Source organism: Augochlora pura, chromosome 7 (genome assembly GCF_028453695.1).
Source record: "Augochlora pura isolate Apur16 chromosome 7, APUR_v2.2.1, whole genome shotgun sequence".
NCBI lineage: Eukaryota > Metazoa > Arthropoda > Insecta > Hymenoptera > Halictidae > Augochlora > Augochlora pura.
Window position 1 is genome coordinate 8,987,399 of NC_135778.1, and position 22,540 is coordinate 9,009,938.

Here is a 22,540-nt window from a genome sequence, read left to right on the forward strand (position 1 = left end):
TTTTTCATAACTAAATTACCATTTCTCTTAATATATATTTTTGGTATAGCTATATATAGTATTAGCTGTATATATTCTTTTCTTAGTGTATTTTCTTTTACCGTAACCGTTTACTTTAATGACTAATAATACAATTGGAATAAAGCACGGAACATCCACAAAAGCCACTATAATGGCGCGTCGTGCCTAAGAGGTTAATCCTTCACCCTAGACGAGTATCCAACAGGTGGAAACACGGAAAGCACGATATGAACTCACCTTGTACTCGTGGAACTTGATGGTGCGCGTCTTCGGCTGGCTCTTGGTCTTCGACTTCTTCCTGTTCTTATCCTTGCCGGGCGCGTCGCTCCTCTGACACGTGGACGCGGCGATCGGGCTCGGCTGCGGTCTCGGGGTGATGGCGGCCGGCGGTGGTGCCGGGGGCGACGCTATCGAGATATTGGAAAGGGGACTCAGGCTGGACGTCGTCGAGCCCAAGGACATCGGACTGGGCGCCGGCGCCAGTGGAAGGAGGGTCGTCGACGGCCCGTTCGTCTGACTCGCCTGTTAACAGAGATCGTTGCGTTTTTTTTCACCGCGGAATTTCATCGATTAATCGGCCCACATCGTTGACCACCAATTTATGACCGGCACTTAACGTCCGACGTAAATCTATTTTTGCGTCGCGGCCATCGGGCCTCCGCTCTTTTTTTCCCTTTATCCTACGCGCAGACTCTCTCCCACCCCCTACAAAGTCCTCTACGGAGAGCGGAACACAAAGCGAGAAAAAAGAGAGAGAGAGAGAGTTGCTTCTCTCATTGCAGTCTCTTAACTACTTGCGCTATAAAGACGTGTCACGCACGTCGAGACGCTTTTGTTCCACGTAGATCATTATATCTACGACATATATATTATACACAAATTATTAATTAATTTATAAATTAATAAATACTGTCGCGACTATTCAGCCAGATTTATGTAATTACATTCTTTATATAAGACCTTAGTATTCACTCAAATCCAATAAATTAAATTCTTTATACAAGAGCCAAGAGCAACGCGCTATAACGCTGCTTAACCCTCTGCATTATTACGTCTTTCAGAGCTACGATGGTTACCCCTGCTTTGTCCTAAATTATTTCCATGATGACATGAGACTGTTCTCGTTTACATTTACTCCCAGATTTCGATGACAAGTGACTCAAATTTTCTTTCGATTTAATAGAGATAATTGGCAGCCATATTTATCGATTCCTGCGCGAAACGTTTGTCACTGACTCGTTATTATAGCGCGAGGGGTTAAAACCGTCAAAGCGACGCCTCACCGCCTCTTATACTATAGTACACGACACAGCAACCATGAGAGATTATCGTTTATTTAATGTGATAAAAAATAGTTTATAACAAATCTAGAATTAAAGAATTAATTTCCACCACAAGAATGGATCGTAATAAATTTGTTTCATTATCATATACGATTATTAATAATTGCAGATAATATAGCAAGCTTTAATAGAATAACAAATGACTAGAGTGAAGAAGAGTCGAGTGAAAATAACCTTGCATAAAACGTGCTAACTATCAGGTTGGAAACTATGAAACGGGCGTTCTTGCCTAGTCTGTGTACATCTGCGACGACCGTTTCATAGTTTCCACCCTAACATTTCCCTCTTTCATGACGGCAAACCTCGGTGTCTCACCTGCGTCGAAGCATGCTGCTGACTGTGCTGAACCTGTTGCTGCTGTTGCTGATGCTGCTGATGTTGCTGCTGGTGTTGTTGGTGTTGTTGATGTTGCTGCTGCTGCTGTTGTTGCTGCTGCTGTTGTTGCTGTTGCTGCTGCTGCTGCGAGCTGACCACAGTGTTGCAGAGCTCAGCGAACGTTTGTATCGTCGATTCGTTCGACGCCTGTTGGAAAACCGGCGACGTCGACGAGACGACCACGGCGCCGCCGGTCGTCGGAATACTAAGCGAAACGGTAACGATCCCAGCGGATGCGGCCGCCGTCTCCAAGACGTCCGACCGTGACTCCAGCTGGGGCGAGGACGCGCCCTCCGAGCTCTGCGAGTCGTCCTCGAAGGTGATGTAGTGGTCCGGGTGCTGGGGCTTCGTCACCTGGCCCTCGCATGTGGCCTTGAAGGGAATGTGGCCCTCTGCAAACGATCGCAGCCCGCGTTAACAACCCCACTTTTCATTCGTTAACAATATTTGTCGAGTAATTAACCTCTTAATATCTTAACGATATTTTTCGCCTTTAATCGTACATTTTTATAATAAAACTAGAAGAACTTAATAATTTATTGGCTATTGTTAGCCAGGGCTTTCTCCCACGTTTCTGTCAAAGAATTAATTTCGTAATAAAGGAACTGTTTTTTAAATCAATAATTAAATAGTGATAAAATCATTTATCGAGCCAAATTTTCACTTCTTCGTAAAAATGGAAGCGTTGTTCTAAAAGTTCGTGCTGCGTTCGTCGAAATAAGTAGTAGTTCGAAGGGGTTAAGTCCGGCGAATACGGTGGCTGGGATAGAACGTCTCATTTAGTGTTTTCCAAATAGATTTTTTACAGAATTTTTTCACCATTCTTATATAAAACGACTCGAGTATTATAACATTTAAATTTATAAGCCACATCATCATTTATTCAATTCTATATAGTATCCATTTTTATAAACTACTATGCATTTTAATATTGATGGTTCAAGAACAAATGACCAGTCTATTCCTGCAGCTAATTAGAATTTTTACCGTCCACGAACGTGTTAATAACAAACAGGCTTTCAACAGCACATACATATTTACCCTATAAAACACCCTAGACATCATTTATCTACACCGAACACTATTAATCTTCTCCATCTCACCCCTTCTCAAAATCGACATTTTTAACCGAAATATTTCTATCATATACTATATTATTATATATTAACTAGCAGACCCTAGAGGAATAAGTTTAAACAATGGACTCACCTTTGACCGCCCTTTCTATCGGCTCCTCTGTGTGGAGAATATTCTTCTGTATCAGCTCGAGCGGTCCCGGCCGATGACTGAGCTGGTCGTTCAGCTGATCTGCCAGCCTGGCCTTCTTCAGCATCCTCTGCCTCTCGGCGAGGCTCGGGTCCACGTGACCCACATCCTCCAGGATGTGCTGCCTGACCAGCTCGTCCCGGCCCGGTCTCTGCTGGATCTTCGCCTTCAACAGATCGCCGGTCTTTGCCCGCTCCAGCTGCTTGCGTTGCTCGTGGAACGCTGGCGGTGTCTTCAAAGCTAAAAAATAACGGGAACGTTCATTTTCTAAATGCATAAAGCAATACCATGGGGAAATATTAAGCGTAGTGACTCCCGTTTCGCTCGCGAAATGCATTGCTTTTTAGCAGGGAGAAGCTAAGTTGATATCGGCGACCGCGTTGAACCATCACTCACAGGGTAAAAGGGATTTGAGGATACTGGGGCAAAGGTTTCTGCAGGGGTTTAACCCTCGGTTATACATCATGGGGTGCATTTTGACTCAGAGTTACAAAAATTCTATGGAAATCCTAATTTTATGGTAGTCATTTGTAATTATCGATTATCAGCGACTATTCGGTCGAATGAAGAATTAACTTTGACTTCGATAAAAAGGGTAGAAAAATGTATTATATTAATTGATAAAATTTGAGTAGACTCAGCCATGGCTATTCTAGCTACAATAATATTGTCCACCAAGGGTCGGTCCCTCCCCTCGAAAACCGGATTACCGCATCGATCGCTTTCGCGTTGTAAATCGGGCGACTTAACGCATCAGCTGCACCGAAAACGTCATTCGCCGTCTCCCTTTGACCAAACTATTTCGACCGGTAGCATCAATAGTCACCCGTGAACAGGATTCAAAGCGCGACCGCGATCTAATAAAAGAACGACGTCTTTTTCCAAGCGCGAAGCTTTCACGTCGTCGCCCGCGGCACACCGCGCGCATCAATTTCCGGGGCGATGGCCGTCAAAAAGGTTTCCCCCGCGGTTCCGCCATTTTGGTGTCACACCGCGGTGCGCCGCGGCGCTTCTCCCGCATTCCACGACACCATTAACTCTCCGGATAAATGATCCCCGAAACGATTTCTCTACGGCCGACTATTTCCGGACGACGCACGGCGGCAGCGTCGTTGCACGCGCGGAATAAAAGGCTCGCGCGCCACCTACGACGCGGCAACGGAAACGTGTTAGCGAATCGCTTCCACACCCCCGTCGACATGCCTAATAAATTCCATAAAGCATTAATTCCCCGACCGCGTGCTCGACGACGCGATATTTTCGCGGCCGCCCGTTTTATGGGGAAGTTCAAAAGTGCTCGGGGAAGCAGTGTTCTTCGCGACGGTGTTTATGAACCTCGCCGGACTTCTGGCTCGCGGAACTGGTGTTTTCAGGGTGCAGCTACAGTTTGTGTGCGAGGGTGGTTAGCAAAGGGCAGATTTTGTGCGTTTATGGCGATTGGGAATATAGTAGTGTCTCGTTGAATGACGTGGAGTTGGAATTAGAAGTGTACTTCTAGCGTAGATAAGACTCTTCGAGCTTCGTGGCTCGTCTTTATACAGGATGTTAAAAAATGTCTTATAATATAGAAAAGGTGGGTTCCTGACGTTATTTTAAGCAAGTTTTTCCTTTACAAAATTTTGCTGTAAGGCGCCGTTAATGAGTTATTCAAGAAAAACAGTGACCAATGAGAGAAGCGCTCGGCTGATGTGAAGCGGCTGATCAGAAGCGCGTCTCTCATTGGTCAACGTTTATCATTAAAAACTCTTTAATGCCACCTCGCAGAAAATTTTTGTAAAGGAAAAAGTTGCCTCAAATGGCCTCAGCTATCCTTTCGATTCCTCCATTGCGATTTTTAAGAAACTCTATATAATTTCGCTAATGCAAAGATTAAAAAATCAATACCAAACATAAAACATTACTCAAACTGAATAAAGAATTACAATTCACACTAAAAATACTCCAATTTACATTAAATAATATTCCAATTTCTATTGAAAAAATATTCCAATTGACATTACAAATACTTCAATTTACATTAAATAATGCTCTTAAAGGGGGGGGATGTATGTAAATCTCCGATGAGAAAACAATGTGCCTCGATTCTAGGACCACCCTGTATCACCTGAAGCTTTCACCGATCCGCGTCGGCACCGTTCACCTAAACGCACCTGAGAGTCGCATCCACCGTCTCGCAGCAACAAGATCGAACGTCTCGGGACACGGGGTACTACCTATACGCTCGTTAACGTCGCGGAGAAACCATGGGACTCGGTTGCCGAGGGGAAAGAGAGTGGAGAGACAGCCGGTGAACGTTCGTCGCCGCGTAGGAAATTCTAAAATTAACCTCGCGATTCGATTCAATTAGGCTTCCTTTCCAACATCCCCGAGTGGCTCGCGGCTTTTGTCTCACCCACGCGAGCGCCGGTCGGTCGTCTGGGCGCGCGCGCGCGCGCGCAACAGGAGGCGAGCTGATTGGAGCCGGTGCGTGTGTTCCGCGCGTAGCAAAAGCGAGCCAGCTGTGACCCAATTGTCTAGTTTCTATCGAAACGCTTATAAATCACCGTCCGGCGATGCGATGGACGAGCGCGGCCGCGCACCGAGTCCCAGTATTCCAGCGACCGGCCGATCATAAAAATAAATGATGCCTATATCCAGCGCGAGAAGACGCGCGATTTTCGAGCGATAAATCCGCCGCGAAACCGATCCCGTACGGCGACGACGAGCGACGACGGCGCGACGACACGCTTTTAGGCGATTCCAGTTTTCTCGGATTCGCAAGGAATCGCCGCGATTGTGCCGGCTCTTGGCTGTGTTTCGATTTTCATGCAGATTCGAACACGGCGGCCGCTGCTTCGGTGAAAGCCGCTCTCGGCACGCTGCTTTGACTCGGTTTCCCCGTTTTTTGGGATTGGAAAGCGCTCCGGCCGGCTGTTCCAGGGAAACGAAGCCGCGGTGGGAAGAATCGAGAAATCCAGCGACATTCGGGTTTGAGAATCAACTTTGTCGAAACGATCATCAAATTATTTGTGTTGCTTTAAAAAGATTTGTGGAGCTTGGAAGAGAAGAAATTGAGGAAATAAATAATTAAGGTGAAGAGATACAGATATCTCATTTCTGACGATACTCTTTGCCTTTCCATCGATTATTGTGTTGCGTATTTTCTCTCAAATATAATTTTTATACAATGAAGAGTGTCCTTTTTTTTAATAAGGAAACATTCCTCTTTTTAATCGTTAGTAAGAATAATAAATTAAAAAAGAATTTTGGAAGTATACGAATATATGAAATCACATGGTCCAGTCATAAAATTGATTTACTACTTTAAAATCTCAGAGGAAGATCGATTTAAGAGAAAAAGCTTCTGTTTTCGTAAACCTACATTATTTGAACCACTATACATTTCCTTAGAAAATCATCTAAACAAAATCTTAGCTGTAGAAAAGCAAAGATTTTTTCGAAATGGATCGGGCGGCAACAAGTAAACTGAGAGCTAACCCTTTACACTCGAAGCCATTTTAAACATAGATCCAAAATTGCTATTTCGACCAGCTGTATTATAGTATTTGGTATAATTAATACATTTGCAAATGACTTTTAACAGAAGTGTTTTTAAAAATATTGTCAACGTTATTTTGTTAATTATATAACAATTTTCATTGGCGCTTCAGAGGCGCCACTCGTGTGCAAAGGGTCAAGAGATATTAACAGATATTTATATAAAATATTAAGAGATATTTACATAAAATTCTGTTATTTATACCAGTCATCACACGGACGTTATATCTGACACTCCTACCGAAGGGGTTGAACCCGAATAACAGCCGTGCGTTTCGCCGTCGCGGCTGTCAATCGGCGCGAGAACTCGATCGTATTCCAACCGGCCGGACAGTTATCACCCGTGTGCTAAAGACGCGCCGCGGAAAACAGACAATCAAACGGCGGCTCGTAAATTCGAAATTGCCGGTCCCCGCGGTTACGTGCCGCTGCCGCGGAACTGTCTTCCACCGATTGCGGATGATTCAACGGGGGGGATGTCTCTCTAGCTTCTCGCGACGCCTTCCGCCCTCTCCCCCTTTCGCCTAGAATCGATCCGGACTGCAATCCATGACAATCGGAATGCAACGCAGTAAAACGCGATCGTTTTTGTTGATCGCGTGCGCGCCGCCGTTTGCCGATCCGCGCAGTTTCACTTTGATTGGGTAATTCGCTTCGAAGAGGAACGCGCGCGTCCGTACACGGCGTAACGAAGTTCGACGTTCTTCGTACCCTCCGGCCATTGGCCCGTAATGCGCATCGACGATAGATGCTCAATGTTTGAGTTCGTGTTTTAATTATTTGTGGACGATGAATTTTTGGCTGGGCGAGGACGAGAAGTTTTTCGCGGGTGTTGAGATTTTTGTAGATGGATTGGCTTAATTTGTAGTTGATGGAAACGTAGTTTATGTGATTTATATACAATTGTATGTAATTTATATAGTTTATATTCGAGTATAGTCAATTGTATCATTTATATATGATTATATGCAGGAATATAATTTATATACAATCGTCTTAATTTGTATAGAATATAAATGTAATTTATATAATTTATATACTGTCGCCTCTCGTCTTCAAAGGGTTAAGCTTTAAGCTACAAGCAACACTTTTGTTTAAAAAATGTCGTTTTATTAAGGAGACCATTTACTATTGACCATGTGCGAATTTTCGCCTCGTACAGCGAGAGTGTCACGGCGGACAGAGTGCTCGCACCGAAAGGGTTAACCCTTCGCACTCGAAGCCATTTCAACTAGAAATCTAGAGTAATTTCTTTGGTTTATAGTATCTTCATTTTATATAACAAGATGCGTTTTATGCATATGCAATTGATTCTTGTCATTCGTGTCAAGATAACATAACCTTAAAAATTCTTAAAATGCAAATGCTATTAGTCTAGAGATTATTATTATTTTTTTTTTTTTTTTTTTTTTAATGTGATAGAACAATTTTATGGTGCCTCAAAGTCACCACTCGAGTGGAAAGGGTTAATTGTTCCCCGCGATCGCTGCATTTAGCCAGCTCCAAAGACAGAAGGACAGACGCGTGCACACACCGTCCTTTTGTTTAACCGCTTCCTCGCCGCGCTCGTTCCGCGTGGGCGTCCTATTCACTGACATGGCCGCTCGGAAAATTTTGCTCGCATTGCGTAAGCCCGTTTCCGCACGCGAGCCGGCCCGCGGACGGCCCGAAGAACGGCCCCTTGTCCGAGACGCTGCTCGGCTTCGCATTGTTTGGCCTCGTGCTACGCCACCGAACGATACACTTTGTAGCGATCCCGCTGCGACGGCGGTGGCCGAATGGATTCGTTCTTTCACGACCGCTTTTCATCGTCGCGGATGTTATGGTCGTCGCTTCGTGGGCTGCGTTATGTTTCCGCGGCGTCTGACCGGCCAACGCGAGCTTTCAAACTATTTCCCTGCTTCGTGTTAGAAGGCTAGATGAATGAGGGCTAAGTGGAACGAATGGCCTCCCGTTAACCCCTTTTTTCATTTTCTTTACAGTTGCTATGATTGGAATTTTTTCGAACGCACTGATTTCTTAGAGGAAATAGGAATTTGATATTTATTGTGTGCTCGCATCTATTTGAATGTTTAAATATTGGCGACAGGAGAATAAAATTTGATTCCTAGTTAAAGCAACGGATGAACATTCATACGTAACAGCTTGATACTAGAAATCTCCATCGCGGGTCTGCCACGTTAGAGTACGACGAGGGGTTAACGGCGCATCTAAAATCATTTCTCCGACTTATAGTACTTCTATTTTGTATGACAGAGTGCATTTTGCGCATATAAAAGTGAGTTTCGTGACTTGTACAACAGTTACACTTTTAAGAATTTTTTAACATAATTTTTTAACATTAAATTTTTTTTTTATCAACGTGGAGGAAATCTGCAAAGTGTGGTTGTTCTTTTTTCAATATTCTTATCGTTTTCGTGGGTCTGAAGAGTGACTGAAGAATAATTATCACGCGGAGGACTGTTCTATAAAAGTCAAAGTTATGATAAAAGGGTATGATTAATGTATGGATATTTCATAGATTGATTTGATGAACCCCTTTGCCGTAATTCATTTGTATTGTAATATATTTGAACAAGTTAAATTTGACTAGCATACATAACAATGAAATATAGACTTATTACGACCCATTTCCCGCGATGGAAATGAATTCTTTACTTCTGAAACGTGAACTATTTTTTCAGCGCGCTAAATAAACATGCAAGCATGTATCATCGGTGGTGCACGTGGCACGGGACGTGTTAATGACCGCGCGTGCCATCGCCGGCGACCCGCGAAAGAAATGAATGATGCGCATATTTAATGCGCGCCCTATTTTTGACGATGCCAGCGGATCTTTGGCGCCCTCCCGCGCGAACCGCGCCGCATCTTTGATCTCGGCTTATAGCGCGACTCTCCGCAATTAACGTTTTGCGATCGCCGAAGTTGTTTCGGCTGATTTGTTGGACGCCGGTTCAGAGGGAAGCGATTAACCCCTTTCAGCCGGTTTTATCGCGACCGTAAGGCTGCCTGTACTCGCTCGTCGTACGGTTCGCCTCCATAAATGACACGATATTTTAATCTACTTGTTAACCCCTTGCCGTACATTAACCCCTTGACGGTACCATTTTCTTCACAGTTGCTGAGATTAGGAATTTTTCAATTGATATAATTTCTTAGAAGGGACAGAACATTAATGCCTGAATATACTTAAATACTTAAATATTAATAACAAGGGACTAGAATTTTATTCCAACTTTAAAGAACAGAATAACATCCATACTTAACACTTTACCGACCGACAGCCTATAAATCGACTTTTACCCCTGACTGGTAGCCTGTGAATCGTTAGTTATAGTAATCAATAATTTGATACCTATTATTGATGTAAATGTGTTAGACTGTACTGCCGTGAGCTTCTATATTATTAGACATTTTTTTTAGATATTAGATTTCTTTTGCAATTAATAAAATAAATAAAATAAAAATGAAAATTGTGTAATGTCATGATTATCATAGACGTATACCACATCTTTAGATCGATGGAGATTTATTAATAGAAGTTTTAATAAAAGCTTCAACAAAAGTGGTGTTGAGCATTTTTTGCAAGATCAAATCCTTTTATGATTTATGAAATATTTAAATATATTTATTGTATTGTCATAATAATTTAATATAATCGTAACTTATGCATTATTGCCGGGCAATTTACGAATCTGATTTGTGAGAAATATATATAGCAAATAAAATGACATTAGCGGACATAATTTACCAGTAAACCTAATATCTATATTACTATCATTTTAATAATATATTACGATATCATTTGAAGAAGTAAAAATGATACGCACACATTTGTAATTTATGTGATGGCGATTTACGAATATCATTTTTAACAAATATACGTCACAAACAAAATGACATAACCTTGACATAATTATCCAATACGCCTAATACTTATTACTTTACATTAAACATTCCAGTATTTGCCATTCCACCTTATTGAAAATAATACGAAAGAAATAAGACACGAGACGCGATCATAGATTGCCTGCAAACGTTCGCAGTTAACGCGTTACGTTCGTGTTTTCCGACGTCGCGGCGCTCGTTCCAGCAGAGACCGAGCGCGGTAATCGGCGATGGAAATTTCAGTCCGATACGGCAAAACCCTTCCACGACGCGAACGGGGAACGGAGAAGATTTAGAAATCCTGTCGCGGAGGAAATCGCGCCGATCGCCGGGAAAGATGGCACGCCGTTATCGCGCAATTAGCCGGCGCGTACGCGGGGCGCGTCAATTTGAGATACTTTAGGAAGTCGCTCGATGTCCCAGTTTGCTTCCTTTTGCGCGGCCGGCCGAGCCATCGCGGGTAATCGCTTGGTAATTAAGTTGTAAGTGGATTAATCGAGTACCGCCGCGGAGAGGAGAAGAAAAAAAAAAGCGGTCGGGCGGCGACGAACTCGTTCGATCTAACGCCGTGACCGACCCCCTGCCGTTCATCGATTGCGCAAACGGTGATCGATGGGTGCTGGATCCTCTGGATCAATTTCCTTTTAACCCTTTCGCTATGGAGCGCATTAGCGAGCAGTTGGCATTGACGTAGGTTTCTTGTTCTCTAAATTTTACAATGATATTTATTATCTCTTTGCACTCGAGTGGCGACTCTGAAGCACCGCTAAAATTGTTCTGCCACCTAAAATAATTTATATAACAACAATGTTTGATTTTAGAAAAATTGTGAAAAATAAAACTGTCGATCGCGAGAGTTAATTTGGTATATATAAAATGCGTAGCTTAAAAGGGAAATACTGTACACTAGAAAAATTATTTCAGATTTACGGTAAAAATGGCTTCGACTGCAGAGGGTTGCATTTAGCAATATCACTTTACTTTCTAAAATATAAAAGTTTATAACGACAATTTACTTTTTCATATATTACAGTCAACTGTTTGTTGGTTAACAAAAGTATCTTGTGTAAAATATGAAATAAAAGTATATATGTTACACAAGATACTTTTGTTAATCAACGAACAGTTGACTGTAATATTTATAAGAATAAATTGGTAAAAGATAATTGGCAATATTTAAAAGAATAAATTGGCAAAAGATAATTGGCAATATTTAAAAGAATAAATTGGCATGATGGTATGAACGTATATATACGTTCTTCGTATACGAATAGTCATACTTCGAGGACGTATATCTACGGCCGTCGGAGCGAAAGGGTTAAACAGAAGACACGCGCGCGATCCGTGCCCCACCGAGCCTCTGCGTCGATCGCGAACGATAAGCTCCCGATTCGGTGCAGCGCTGTTAAAGAGCCGAGTGGGCGTGGCTTGTTGGCTCTTTGGCGCAGTTAGCACGCCGCTCCGTGGGCCACTTAGGCCCACGCGTGCTCCTCGTTCGAAGCTTTTTGATCGCGCCTCGCCCATTCGTTAACCAGGGCGAGAGGGCTGGAGGGACGGGGTAACCGGCCAGTAATTCTCCGGTTTTTATTGGGATTTACGCGCGGCTCTAAGCACCGGCCGAGCATTTCACGCGGGCGCGCGAGCGCGCGCGCGGCCCTAATTGAATTTACGTTCGGCGAGACGTTTAACGAGGGCCACGTCGCGCGCTTCTGTTTCGAATCTCGTGATCTTTACGAGCGGACGCGCTTCGTCACTTCCACCCGATCTCGGAATGCGGCCGGCTTGAATGATCGCAGCTACGCGTTTTTCCCGGGAAAAATGCCGGGCGTTCGAGAGCGATAGCGATCATCGGAGTGTAGTATGGCGTTCGTTTCCGCGATGGAGAGCGATAGCGACGCCGAGAGACGCTCAGAGACACTGAGAGATGCCGAGAGACGTCGAGAGCTTTCGTGGGAGTCGAGAAAACGCCTAACATAAATTCCCCGGTAATTTAACCGTAAATTATCCTCTTTCGCTATGGTGGACTCGGGGGGCCATGGCTGGATCCACGCGGTCCACCTTGATTGGACGATCAAAGCCCACTTCCCTGCTGCGAGCAAAGTGAGAAACAGCCGTTTGGGTCCGTTGATTTGACGGTTTCCGCGGTTTAATTGAGCGGTAACGGGCCCGATAACGCCGCAGGGTCCCGCGCGCAATAAAAGTTTTTCAAGCGAAACGGTGGTCTCCGCCGTTTTCGGCCAAAACGACGCGGCTGATCAGCATGATGGAGGGTTCACTTACGTGGCATGATGCCTTGCGCAACCAGCTGGTTGATTGGTCGCCTCAGCATAAGCTTCACCTTCAGCGCTGCAACAGAGAAACAAGGTTTCCTTCAAAATCCGTTCACTTTCTCGCCGATAATAGCGAACTGAAAACACCCGGCGAAGCGCGCACCGGCGAGCGATTCCTTAGCAAGGATCGACTCTTCGAGCAATTTTCGACTATCTCGTATAACAGAGTCAGTCGTTTGATAAACGTGCTACGTCTTCGTTGCGATTGTTTTTGCCTAGACGTTTTTATATTTCATATAATGGTGAACAAGTTAGGATGGAAATTTGCCCTTTGTATTTGAGACTGTTTTAATTATAAAATTATGACGTCTGGTTTAATTATATTGTTTTGAGTAGATTATTTTTATTACTTATATATTATTTTTATTTTATACGTATGAAATTGATGATACAAAATGCTTGTATAATTACAAAAGTCTTGTATTGTTTGACAGTTTATCTAATACAAAGAAATTTAACATTCCATAGTCTATTCCGAAGCATGTACAGTCTGTTTCAATCCTTTGCATTCGAATAGATTTTAATAGTGAATCTAAAATCATTTTTCAGATGACAGACTGCATTTCAGACACAGTCACACATATAACAATTTTCAATGTTTAAGTTAGACGATATGTATTAAAATTATCTGTATCCCGTGACTGATAACATAGTTACATTTTTAACAATTTTTAATTGTAAGTTCTGTCGATACATATTAAAATGATCTTAAAACATGACACAACAATTTCAGCGCTGCCTCACCACTCGAGTGCAAAGGGTTAACGCGAGCTACAGAGTCAATAGACCGAAGACAGGCAAAAACGTCTTCGTCATCGTTGCAACCCGCTTCGAGGAAACGCTTGTTCGTAGAACTCGGCACCGAGTGCCAGCCGCGAGATCTCACTCGCGCCGGGGCGAGGCTCGTCTTCTATAAAAATGGCCACCGGGGACGATCAAAGTTCTATTCGGTGGTTCTCGGCGGCCTCTTTCGCCGGCAGAACCCGATATTTTCTTTCCGCGTGCGGAATAAGCTGTTCCATATGGCGCGAGCCGGTGGGGCCGAGCAACATGGAAACCGGAAAAAAAAGATCCGCTAGAAGCGAGCGTGGGAGGGGCACGGAAAAAGAAGGAGGCACGACGAATATCCCTTCTTTCCCTCGTTAATTGGACCACCGAACGAGCGGGAGCTACTGTGAGCGTTGCCAGACGCGCGCCAAACGCGGTCGAAAACATTTTATGCCGCGAAATTGTCTGCGACTCACTTGTTCCTTTCTTTTGTATGCAATTATAGTATTTTTGTGTGCAATTACATTTATGTATGCAATTTACAGTGCAATTATTGTTGCTTTAATTTATTCTTTTTAACTATTAAATCTTACAGGTTATTTCTTGAATAATTGTAGTTGACTAGGTATAATGTTTAAAATTTTAAGAATGGATGATTGAGGGATGTTTTGGCTGATTACACAATGCTGTAAAAATTAAATTTTAGGTAATATTTTTAGATTATAAATTGTGCTTAGAAATAGAAAATTTAATGTAAAATTCGAGATCAAAATGTGGAGTTTAATATGAAATTAAAAATACAAGAATGAGATTTAATATGAAATTAAAAATACAAGGATGACATTTAATACGAAATTAAGAATACAGGTATAAGATTTAATTTAAAATTGAAAATATAAGTATGTATAAGCTTTAATATAAAATTAAATAAGAATTACATGAGAGTAAGAATTAAAGTAATAAAATAAATTAAATAATCCCAAACAATAATCCCACGTCCAACAATTCTTTAAAAACAAACCAATACAACAACCTAAAAACTGTTTCAATTACATATAATTATAACATTGACTATTTCAAAGTAGTCTTGTTCTAAACAAACAAATAACAAGAAATAATAAATTATAATATATATATAATAAATTATAGCCTATGCGTCTAATTAGCTCTCGATAAAAATTTCCTTCCCACTTTTACGAAATAACTTTTCACCGCAATTGGTTCCTTTTAACCCATGCCTCGCGCCGTCCGCCGCGCGCCGTCGCGCGAGTACGGCAATCTTCATCCGGATAATTAAAGAACGTCGGCCCACTCGCGGCCGCATAAATTACCGGACGGTTTCATTTTATTAGCTCCGTGGCCGAGGGACACGTGAATCCGTGCGGTAGAAGAGGCGCGGCCAGGTGTAACGGGATTTGCGTACCGTATTGTCGGAGAGGAAGCGCCCTCTCCTGCTTACACCCCCGCCGCCGTCCTGCTACCTGTATTTCACTCGCGGCGGACAGGTATCCGAGGAGTTTGCCGGCCGGGGTCCACCGCTGCTCGGTGGTTGGGACGGGGGAGGGGGAGGGGGGAGAGTCACGGGCGCCGCTGAAAGTTCCCCCGCGGAACAGGATTTTAAGGCCCCGTGGTATCCGGAATCGGTTTAACTGTCCCCGCGGACGCAGATAGTGTTCTGCGGGGCCACGGAACACGAGCCCCGGTGACAATCGGAGTAATTAGCGGCGCATTATTTATTCCGGCAGAAAGCGCTGCTTTCTCCTCTTGTACCTCTCACGATCTCGGCGTGACGCAAGGCGGCGGCGGCCGACGGCCATTTTCTCCGGCCACGTTTAGGCCGAAAGGCTTTGTCCTGGCACACCGTACGCTTGGGAAAGCTCGCGATTGTAGTCGACGGCGAATTACTGCGAGCAGGGGTGGGGGATAGGTGTACATATTTCCTTCTCTTATGGTGTTATGTTGTTGAAAAACTCGAGGACTCGCGATTGTCCTCGCCAGCAAATCATCGCGTGGAGGGGTGGGGAATGCGAGTATTTTCTTCTTTTATGGTGTTGTATTGTTGGTGGAAGAACTGGCGATTGTCCTCGTCAGCGAATCATCGCGATGAGGGGGGAGGGGGGAAATACGTATATTCCGTTGTTTTATGTTGTTAATTTGTTGTTGGGAAAAAAATTGAGGTTGTGTTCTTCAACAAATCACCGAGAGCGGGGGAGAGGAATACCCGTGTATTTTTGTTTTATGGTGCTATTTTGTTGGAGAGGAACAAGTGGGGCTGAGACAGCGCCCCGAGGAGTCCTTTGGAGCATACTTCATACTTCTGGCTATACTTTTTACTTGTGACTGTACTGTATACTTGAGGCCATGCTTCATACTTCAGGCCATAGTTCATACTTTAAATCATACTTCATACTTCAGGCGATACTTTATATTTCAGGCGATACTACATGCTTCAGACGATACCTCATACTTCAGTTTATACTTCATATTTCAAAGCATACTTTAGACTTTATATTACTTTGGTCCATACAGGTAGATTCATTGTCGATGGGGTAATTTTTCGTAATTACCAGATTGTGGATTTTGTGCGTTTATATTATATTTTATAGTTGATATATAAAATTGTAGAGAAACAAGATCAATTTCACAACATTATTTTACTATTTTCAACGCAGCAACATTATTGACTCAAAGGTTTTCCTTTTATTTGACTTTTGCTTTTTATAATCATCTTGGGAAACTTTTATTTTGTACAAGGTTTGCTGATTCCTTTATACAGATTTCTTTCTATTATAATTAGACAGCAGATTTTTATGAAAAATAAACATTGAGAGACAAGAGTTAATTTCTTATCTTATTAATTTCGTATCTTAAAATATACTGTTATGTATAATTTGTGCTCCTACATTTTCTACAAATAATCTGTGAACGATTTTTAAATGGCTTAAGAACGGTCTAATAATCCTCTTAAAGACATCCATCAGATGTCCACAAAACGTCCATAAACTGTCTTCTAAACGTCTAGAGGACATTTTAGAGATGTCTAAAAGGTGTTTTTAGTTTGTAATACAAGACGGTTTTGGTTTATAATAAGAGACATTTTGGTTTGCAATACAAGATATTTTGGTTCGTAATAAAAAACGTTTCTAGACCGTCTTAACCCCTTGCACTATGATAACGAGTCATTGAGTAAATATGAATATTATTAATATCTTTTAAATCGAAATCAAATCTGCTTCTTCTGTTATTAAAGTCTATAAACGAAAGTAAATAAAGGCAATAGATGAAACGAAAATTGTTTCGTCCTCTTAAGAAAAATATAAAGATTGAATAAGGGCTAATTAACGCAGCGTGAAAGGCATCATAGTGCAAAGGGTTAAAGACGTCTAAAAGACGTATAGATTCGTAACACACGACGATGTTAATATGTTTCTAGTCCGTTCACAGTACATCTAAGACGTCTCATCCTATACATCCTATAAAAATCTATGATCTATCTAAGATCTATGATCTATGATCTCTAAAACATTCTATACAGCCATCAAAATCATCCGCAGCTCCGAAATCCGCAACTCCATTCCCAGATCGAGCACAAGTCTTGTCGTTCGGCACGCGCGAAATTTCGCCGAGGCCGCTCGCGTATTCCTAATTAAGGGGTGGAAAGAGTGGAGATCGTGATGCTCGGACCTGGCGGGGGTGGACGGTCGGAGGATCGGCCGCAGCGCCGCAGATCAAAGGTCGACGGAGGAGCACGGAGAGAGAGAGAGAGAGAGAGAGAGAGAGAGAGAGAGGCCGAGAGAGGATCGGCGGCGGCCGTCCGGCGGATCTCGGCCCGGCCCGGCTACAAATTAACACACAAAGGGCCCCCGGTTATAAATACGCGGAGGACGCGCGGGCCAGATTGCATAAATTGGCCGGCGTAAGGAGGAACAAAACCCGCGCGCCGGGGCCGCCACGGCCGCCGCAATCTGAATTCAAAGCAGCCGTGCGCTCGCGGAGAAAAATGTCCACCCCTTTCGGTTTATTGGCCACCGTCGGCCACCGTCGGCCAAGGGGGATCCCTCGCGGCCAGTTTTTTCTACGGCCGATCGAGAGCGAATGTGACTTCGATGTACTTGCTGGAATAATCGACCGTTTACGGTCCTCTCTCCTCTCTGTCTCTTTAGATCCCACCCCTCCCTGTCGCCACCTTTTTACAAACTCGCGGCAAACGCGTTAAAACCGCGACTTCGAGCTCTCGGCAGACTGCGTTCGTTGAATAAAAGAGTTATATGAATAAAGGGTTTGATGCTTTTCAGCGGAACTGTTTGGAAGGGTCGTCTCGAGTTTTTGGCAAAATTACGAGAAATTGTTTGGTTCAATTTTAGGAAGATTAATTGGTTCAATAATTGTGGAAAAATAAGAAAATTTTGAGAGGGTGCGATGGATTTATTGGTCGAAGGTGGAGGTCTCTATTCTATTTTTATTTAAATGTAAGTGGCATTATTGTATTAATGTTTTAATTTCTTCAGATGGTGTAGCAGTGAGTTTTTTTTACTGACAGAGATATATAATAAAAATTAATGTTATTGTTTGCTGAGATAAAAGAGTCAATGGTAAGAGGAGATATATAAGGAGAAATGATTGAGAGTTATTTGGAAAGGGTTCTGTTTTATTGCAATAATATCTTGGCTTTAGGTAACAAAGATATAATTCCTGCACGAATTTAGAGACTGATACATGAATTAATTTATCAGTATGTCAACGTATTATTTTTATATTAAGTTAACATTATTTTCATTACTATAGTATTATTACTTTCATACTATAGTATTATTATTTTTACATCAAGGTATTAGTATTTTTGCATAAAGGTTTAGTGTCTCAAAGTTTAAAATTTAAAATGCATTTTAAAATCCCTATTAAATATCTCTTAAATATTATAATAAAAATAGTCAGAGACGAACAGTCACCTTAATTTGACTCGAATTCTTCTGTAGTAAATTCTAACCTCTAGAAGCATAATTCCCCTTCTACATAAATAAATTGAAAACTCTCAAAGTCTGCAATATTAATGCAATATTGCGGTTAATTTTTTGCCAGAATTTATTCTCCATTTATTATCCATTAATTTTCTGGCAGAAAATTAACCGCAAGAATAAAACTGGACATAACAGCAGAACAAACTATAATTAAAGAAAAAGAAAAGAAAAGAAATGCAAAAGAGAAGAAATGCAATAGATATAACAACAATAGCCGACGAGGTCTCGGAAGAGATAGTGCAGCCGACGCAGTGACGAACCAATCAACGCCGTCCGCGGCGCAGAAATTTCTGATCGCGGGTTAACTGCGATTATGGCGCAAATAAACAAGCTGCGCGGAAAAAAAGGAGCCGCATAGAGAGAGAGAGAGAGAGAGAGAGAGAAAGAGAGAGAGAGGAATCGCGGCGCGAGAAGCCCTATCGCCTAACGAGCATTCCTGATCGTATCCTCCGCTATCGATCCGGACAATCACGCGCGGAACGCGCGTAACTATGCGCGCGATTGCATATTTCTCCTGGTGGCCGAGAAATTCGCGGAGCGTGCGCACGCGCGCGCATTCCTCGGCCACCTTTTGTTACCAATTGAACGCTCAACCCAAAAACTCGAACTAATATAGGCAAAATCCGATAACCGTGAATCGGAGAAAGGAAAGGTTAACCCTTTAGGTTAAGAGGGTTGAGATTTAACTCTTTATTGAATCCGTTTTCTAGAAAAATATCGCACTGTCTTAGCGATGAACAATATAACCCTTTTCACGCTATAACCCTTTGGAGTCATCTCGACTGCACATAAAAAGTAAATAAATTTGCCGCCCTACAGTATTTTTGTTTTAATATACAACAAAGTCTCTTTTATGCTTGAATTATGATGGATCGTAGCTATTAATCTTCTATTGGTAACCAGTTACTATTTTAACAATTTTTAACATATAAATAAAATATAATAATAATGTAAATAAAATATAGCAATGTAAATCAAATATAATAATAATGTCTAAAAAATTATTTTTAACTCTGACGCAGTAATTTTTGCGACGGGGTCGTTGCTCGTGCGCAAGGGGTTAAAAGTGCCTCCGACGCAGCGACGCATCGCAGAGCCGCGACGCAATTGCGCAAGCAGCCGCGAGCGGTATCTTGCAGCGAGCGCGTTTTAATTCGACCGATTTCGTAACAAGCGTATCTTTCCGCGATTGTATTTTCAGGTGAGGGGCTTGACACGTCGCTTAATTAGGTGGCACAGCGCGCAACAGAAATATGCTTGGGACCTGGGGTTTCTCACGTCGCGCACCTACGGATGAGAGGAGAGTCCGGGCGAAACGCGATACCGAATTAGAAACAACTGGTGCCCATATAACGATACAAGAAACGTTGGCTCAGTATTTGGCGCTGTGTATTTTGGCACTTGCGGCCTAGCGCAGCCGTTTTGGTCGTTACCATTTGTCTTCTGTGAACCATGATACCTCTACGGCCACGCGTCCCAGTTTCTCGTTTTCCATGCGCCCTTTTTTTTTTCCAACCGACACGCCGATCCTAAGCCGATCCCGACCGATCTTATTTATAGACGCGAGCGCGCAACGCCCCCGAAATCTACGCTCGTCATTTTGCGATGCTGACAAGCGTAGCTTCAAAAGTTTGATTTTGCTGTTGCTTAATTGTTCATTTATTGTAGAACGTGTAAGAGAGGAGCAGGTGCGCAGAGGGTGTATTATTAATTTCTTTTTGTCTGTAAAGTAGTTAGAAAGAGAGAGAGAGAGAGAGAGAGAGAGAGAGAGAGAGAGAGAGAGAGGAATGTTGCAATATAAAGTTGTCAATATTAGACTTATTATCTTTAAATGGTAGGTTTATTGTTTTAGAATTAGAATAATAGGTAAGACAATTTTATGGGAAATTATTGCTAAATTACATTGTTTGAATAATCGTTGTAACAAAGACTGTATAAAACTTAAGAAAATCGAATCTTTTTAGTCTTATCAAGTAATGCATAATTAATTTTATTGTTTGGTAGGTTCAGTGTTAATAATATAGCTGGTAGGATTAACTATAAGTAAGATGAGTGAGTGTACAGTACCTTTGTTAACACTATATTCTATTTTCATAAACAATCAATTATAAAACCATCTTCAATAAAATAATTTAATCAACCATCTCCCACAAATAAATCTCCAAACTTTTTATAATCGCTCTGACAAAAGTACGCTAAGGTTCGCATGGCTTTTAAGAATAGCCCATGTACTCGTTAAAAAGAACAAGAAATTCCGCCTCGCGGATTGGAAGAAGCCGACTAGCAGCGAAATTGGCAGAAGAGCACGAGCTCCCAATTAGCTTATGACGCGAAGCTCTGCAAATGAGAAGTCGGTCGTAGCGGACGCGGGCCGGGCATAAAGCAGGACCGTCCGACGTCGGCTCCGACGGACCACGCCTCCGTTCTTCGGCCGAGGAATCGATGAAATATCGCGAGAGGTCATCGAGAGTCAGAAAGCAAAGGGTATAGAACAAGACGCCTCGGGGGAGACGGACGTTAACGAGCAGATGGACGAGGCAGAGGTGGACGCGCGGCGAGCGATATCTTCGGCTGGACGACGGGAACGCGACGTGACGCGACCGGATACGATTTTACGCGATGCGAGTCGATGCGACTTGAAAAGCTTGACAAGTCGAAGTTTGGTGAGTCGGAGCTTGTGATTCGAGGCTTGGTGAGTCGAAGTTTGGTGACTCAAAGCTTGTGATTTGACGCTTGGTGACACAGAGTTTGTGACTCGAAAAGCTTGTGACTCTACGGTTGGCGAGTCCAAGCTTGGTGACTCAGAGCTTGGTGACTCGAAAAGCTTGTGACTCTACGGTTGGCGAGTCCAAGCTTGGTGACTCAGAGCTTGGTGACTCGAAAAGCTTGTGACTCTACACTTGGCGAGTCGAAGCTTGGTGAATCAGAGCTTGTGACTCGAAAAGCTTGCGAATCGAAGCTTGATGACTCAAAGCTTGTAACTCAACGCTTGGCGAATCAAAGCTTGGTGATTCAAAGCTGTGACTCGACGCTTGGCGAATCGAAGATTGGTGACTCAAAGCTCGTGACTCGACGCTTGGTGACTCGAAAAGTTCATGACTCGACTCTTGGCGACTCGAAAAGCTTGCGACTCGATACTTGATGATTCAAAGCTTGCGACTCGATACTTGATGATTCAAAGCTTGGTAACCTTGGTGCGAATCGACGCTTGCAAATCAATACATTGGACTCAACGCTTCTCACTCAACGATTGCGACTCGACTCATCACGACTCATCACGACTCGTCGCGACGCTCGTTGGCAACGCGCGCATACTTGTCCCATGTACCCGGTGGCCAGGCAGCACGGGGCTCTCGGGTCGGACCACTGCGGCTCGTGGCTGCGTGTCAGGGTGGCACGCGGATGCCAGCGATGTTTCGCATTTCTGGGAGATTTCATCGGTGTCCGCCGCCGCAGAGAATGGCCGACAACGTCCGCAGGCCATTGTCTTTTTGCCTCCCGAGGAAAAATCTCGCGCCGCGCCGCATCGCACAACCTCGGTGTCGAAAGTTCATCCTTCTCACTTCATAAATCTGCCGCATTTTTTCACAGCCCCGCCATTCGCATTCACAGCTTCCGACAATCTTCGTCGCATTCCAATTGCCACGATGAATTATTGTCGACGCGCGTTGCTTAGCTGGAAATCTAACCATTTCGTGACTCTAGGTAGTGTATCGTTTTTGATTCGTCTGTCGCAATTACTGAAATAATTAATAGGCTCGCGTAATCTCAATAATAATAGCTATCTACAAATTAATTGGCATAATCAGCTAATCTACAAATTTCTTGCAATTTTTTTCCAAGACTTCATCAAACTATATCGAACAAGTTTCACACATTTCGTTGGAGTACGCATGACACTTCCAGCGCTAAGAACGTTAAAAAAATAATATAACAAATAATTAGAGTTAAAAAATATTTATAATCGTGCCGATCCGTAAAAATTGAAAAACAG

At 42.9% G+C, this 22,540-nt stretch overlaps 1 protein-coding gene across 2 annotated transcripts in view; it reads right to left on the reverse strand.

The window, feature by feature from the left end:
- LOC144472334 (uncharacterized) overlaps window positions 1-22,540 on the reverse strand; it is a 165,667-nt gene that overhangs the window by 12,699 nt on the left and 130,428 nt on the right. For both annotated transcript variants that reach the window (XM_078185315.1, XM_078185314.1), the window contains exons 2-5: window positions 12,711-12,776; window positions 2,949-3,245; window positions 1,680-2,131; window positions 259-543 (exon numbers count right to left, since the gene is read on the reverse strand). In XM_078185315.1, coding sequence (XP_078041441.1) covers window positions 259-543; window positions 1,680-2,131; window positions 2,949-3,245; window positions 12,711-12,776 — 1,100 coding nt within the window. The remainder of the gene's footprint in view (window positions 1-258; window positions 544-1,679; window positions 2,132-2,948; window positions 3,246-12,710; window positions 12,777-22,540) is intronic.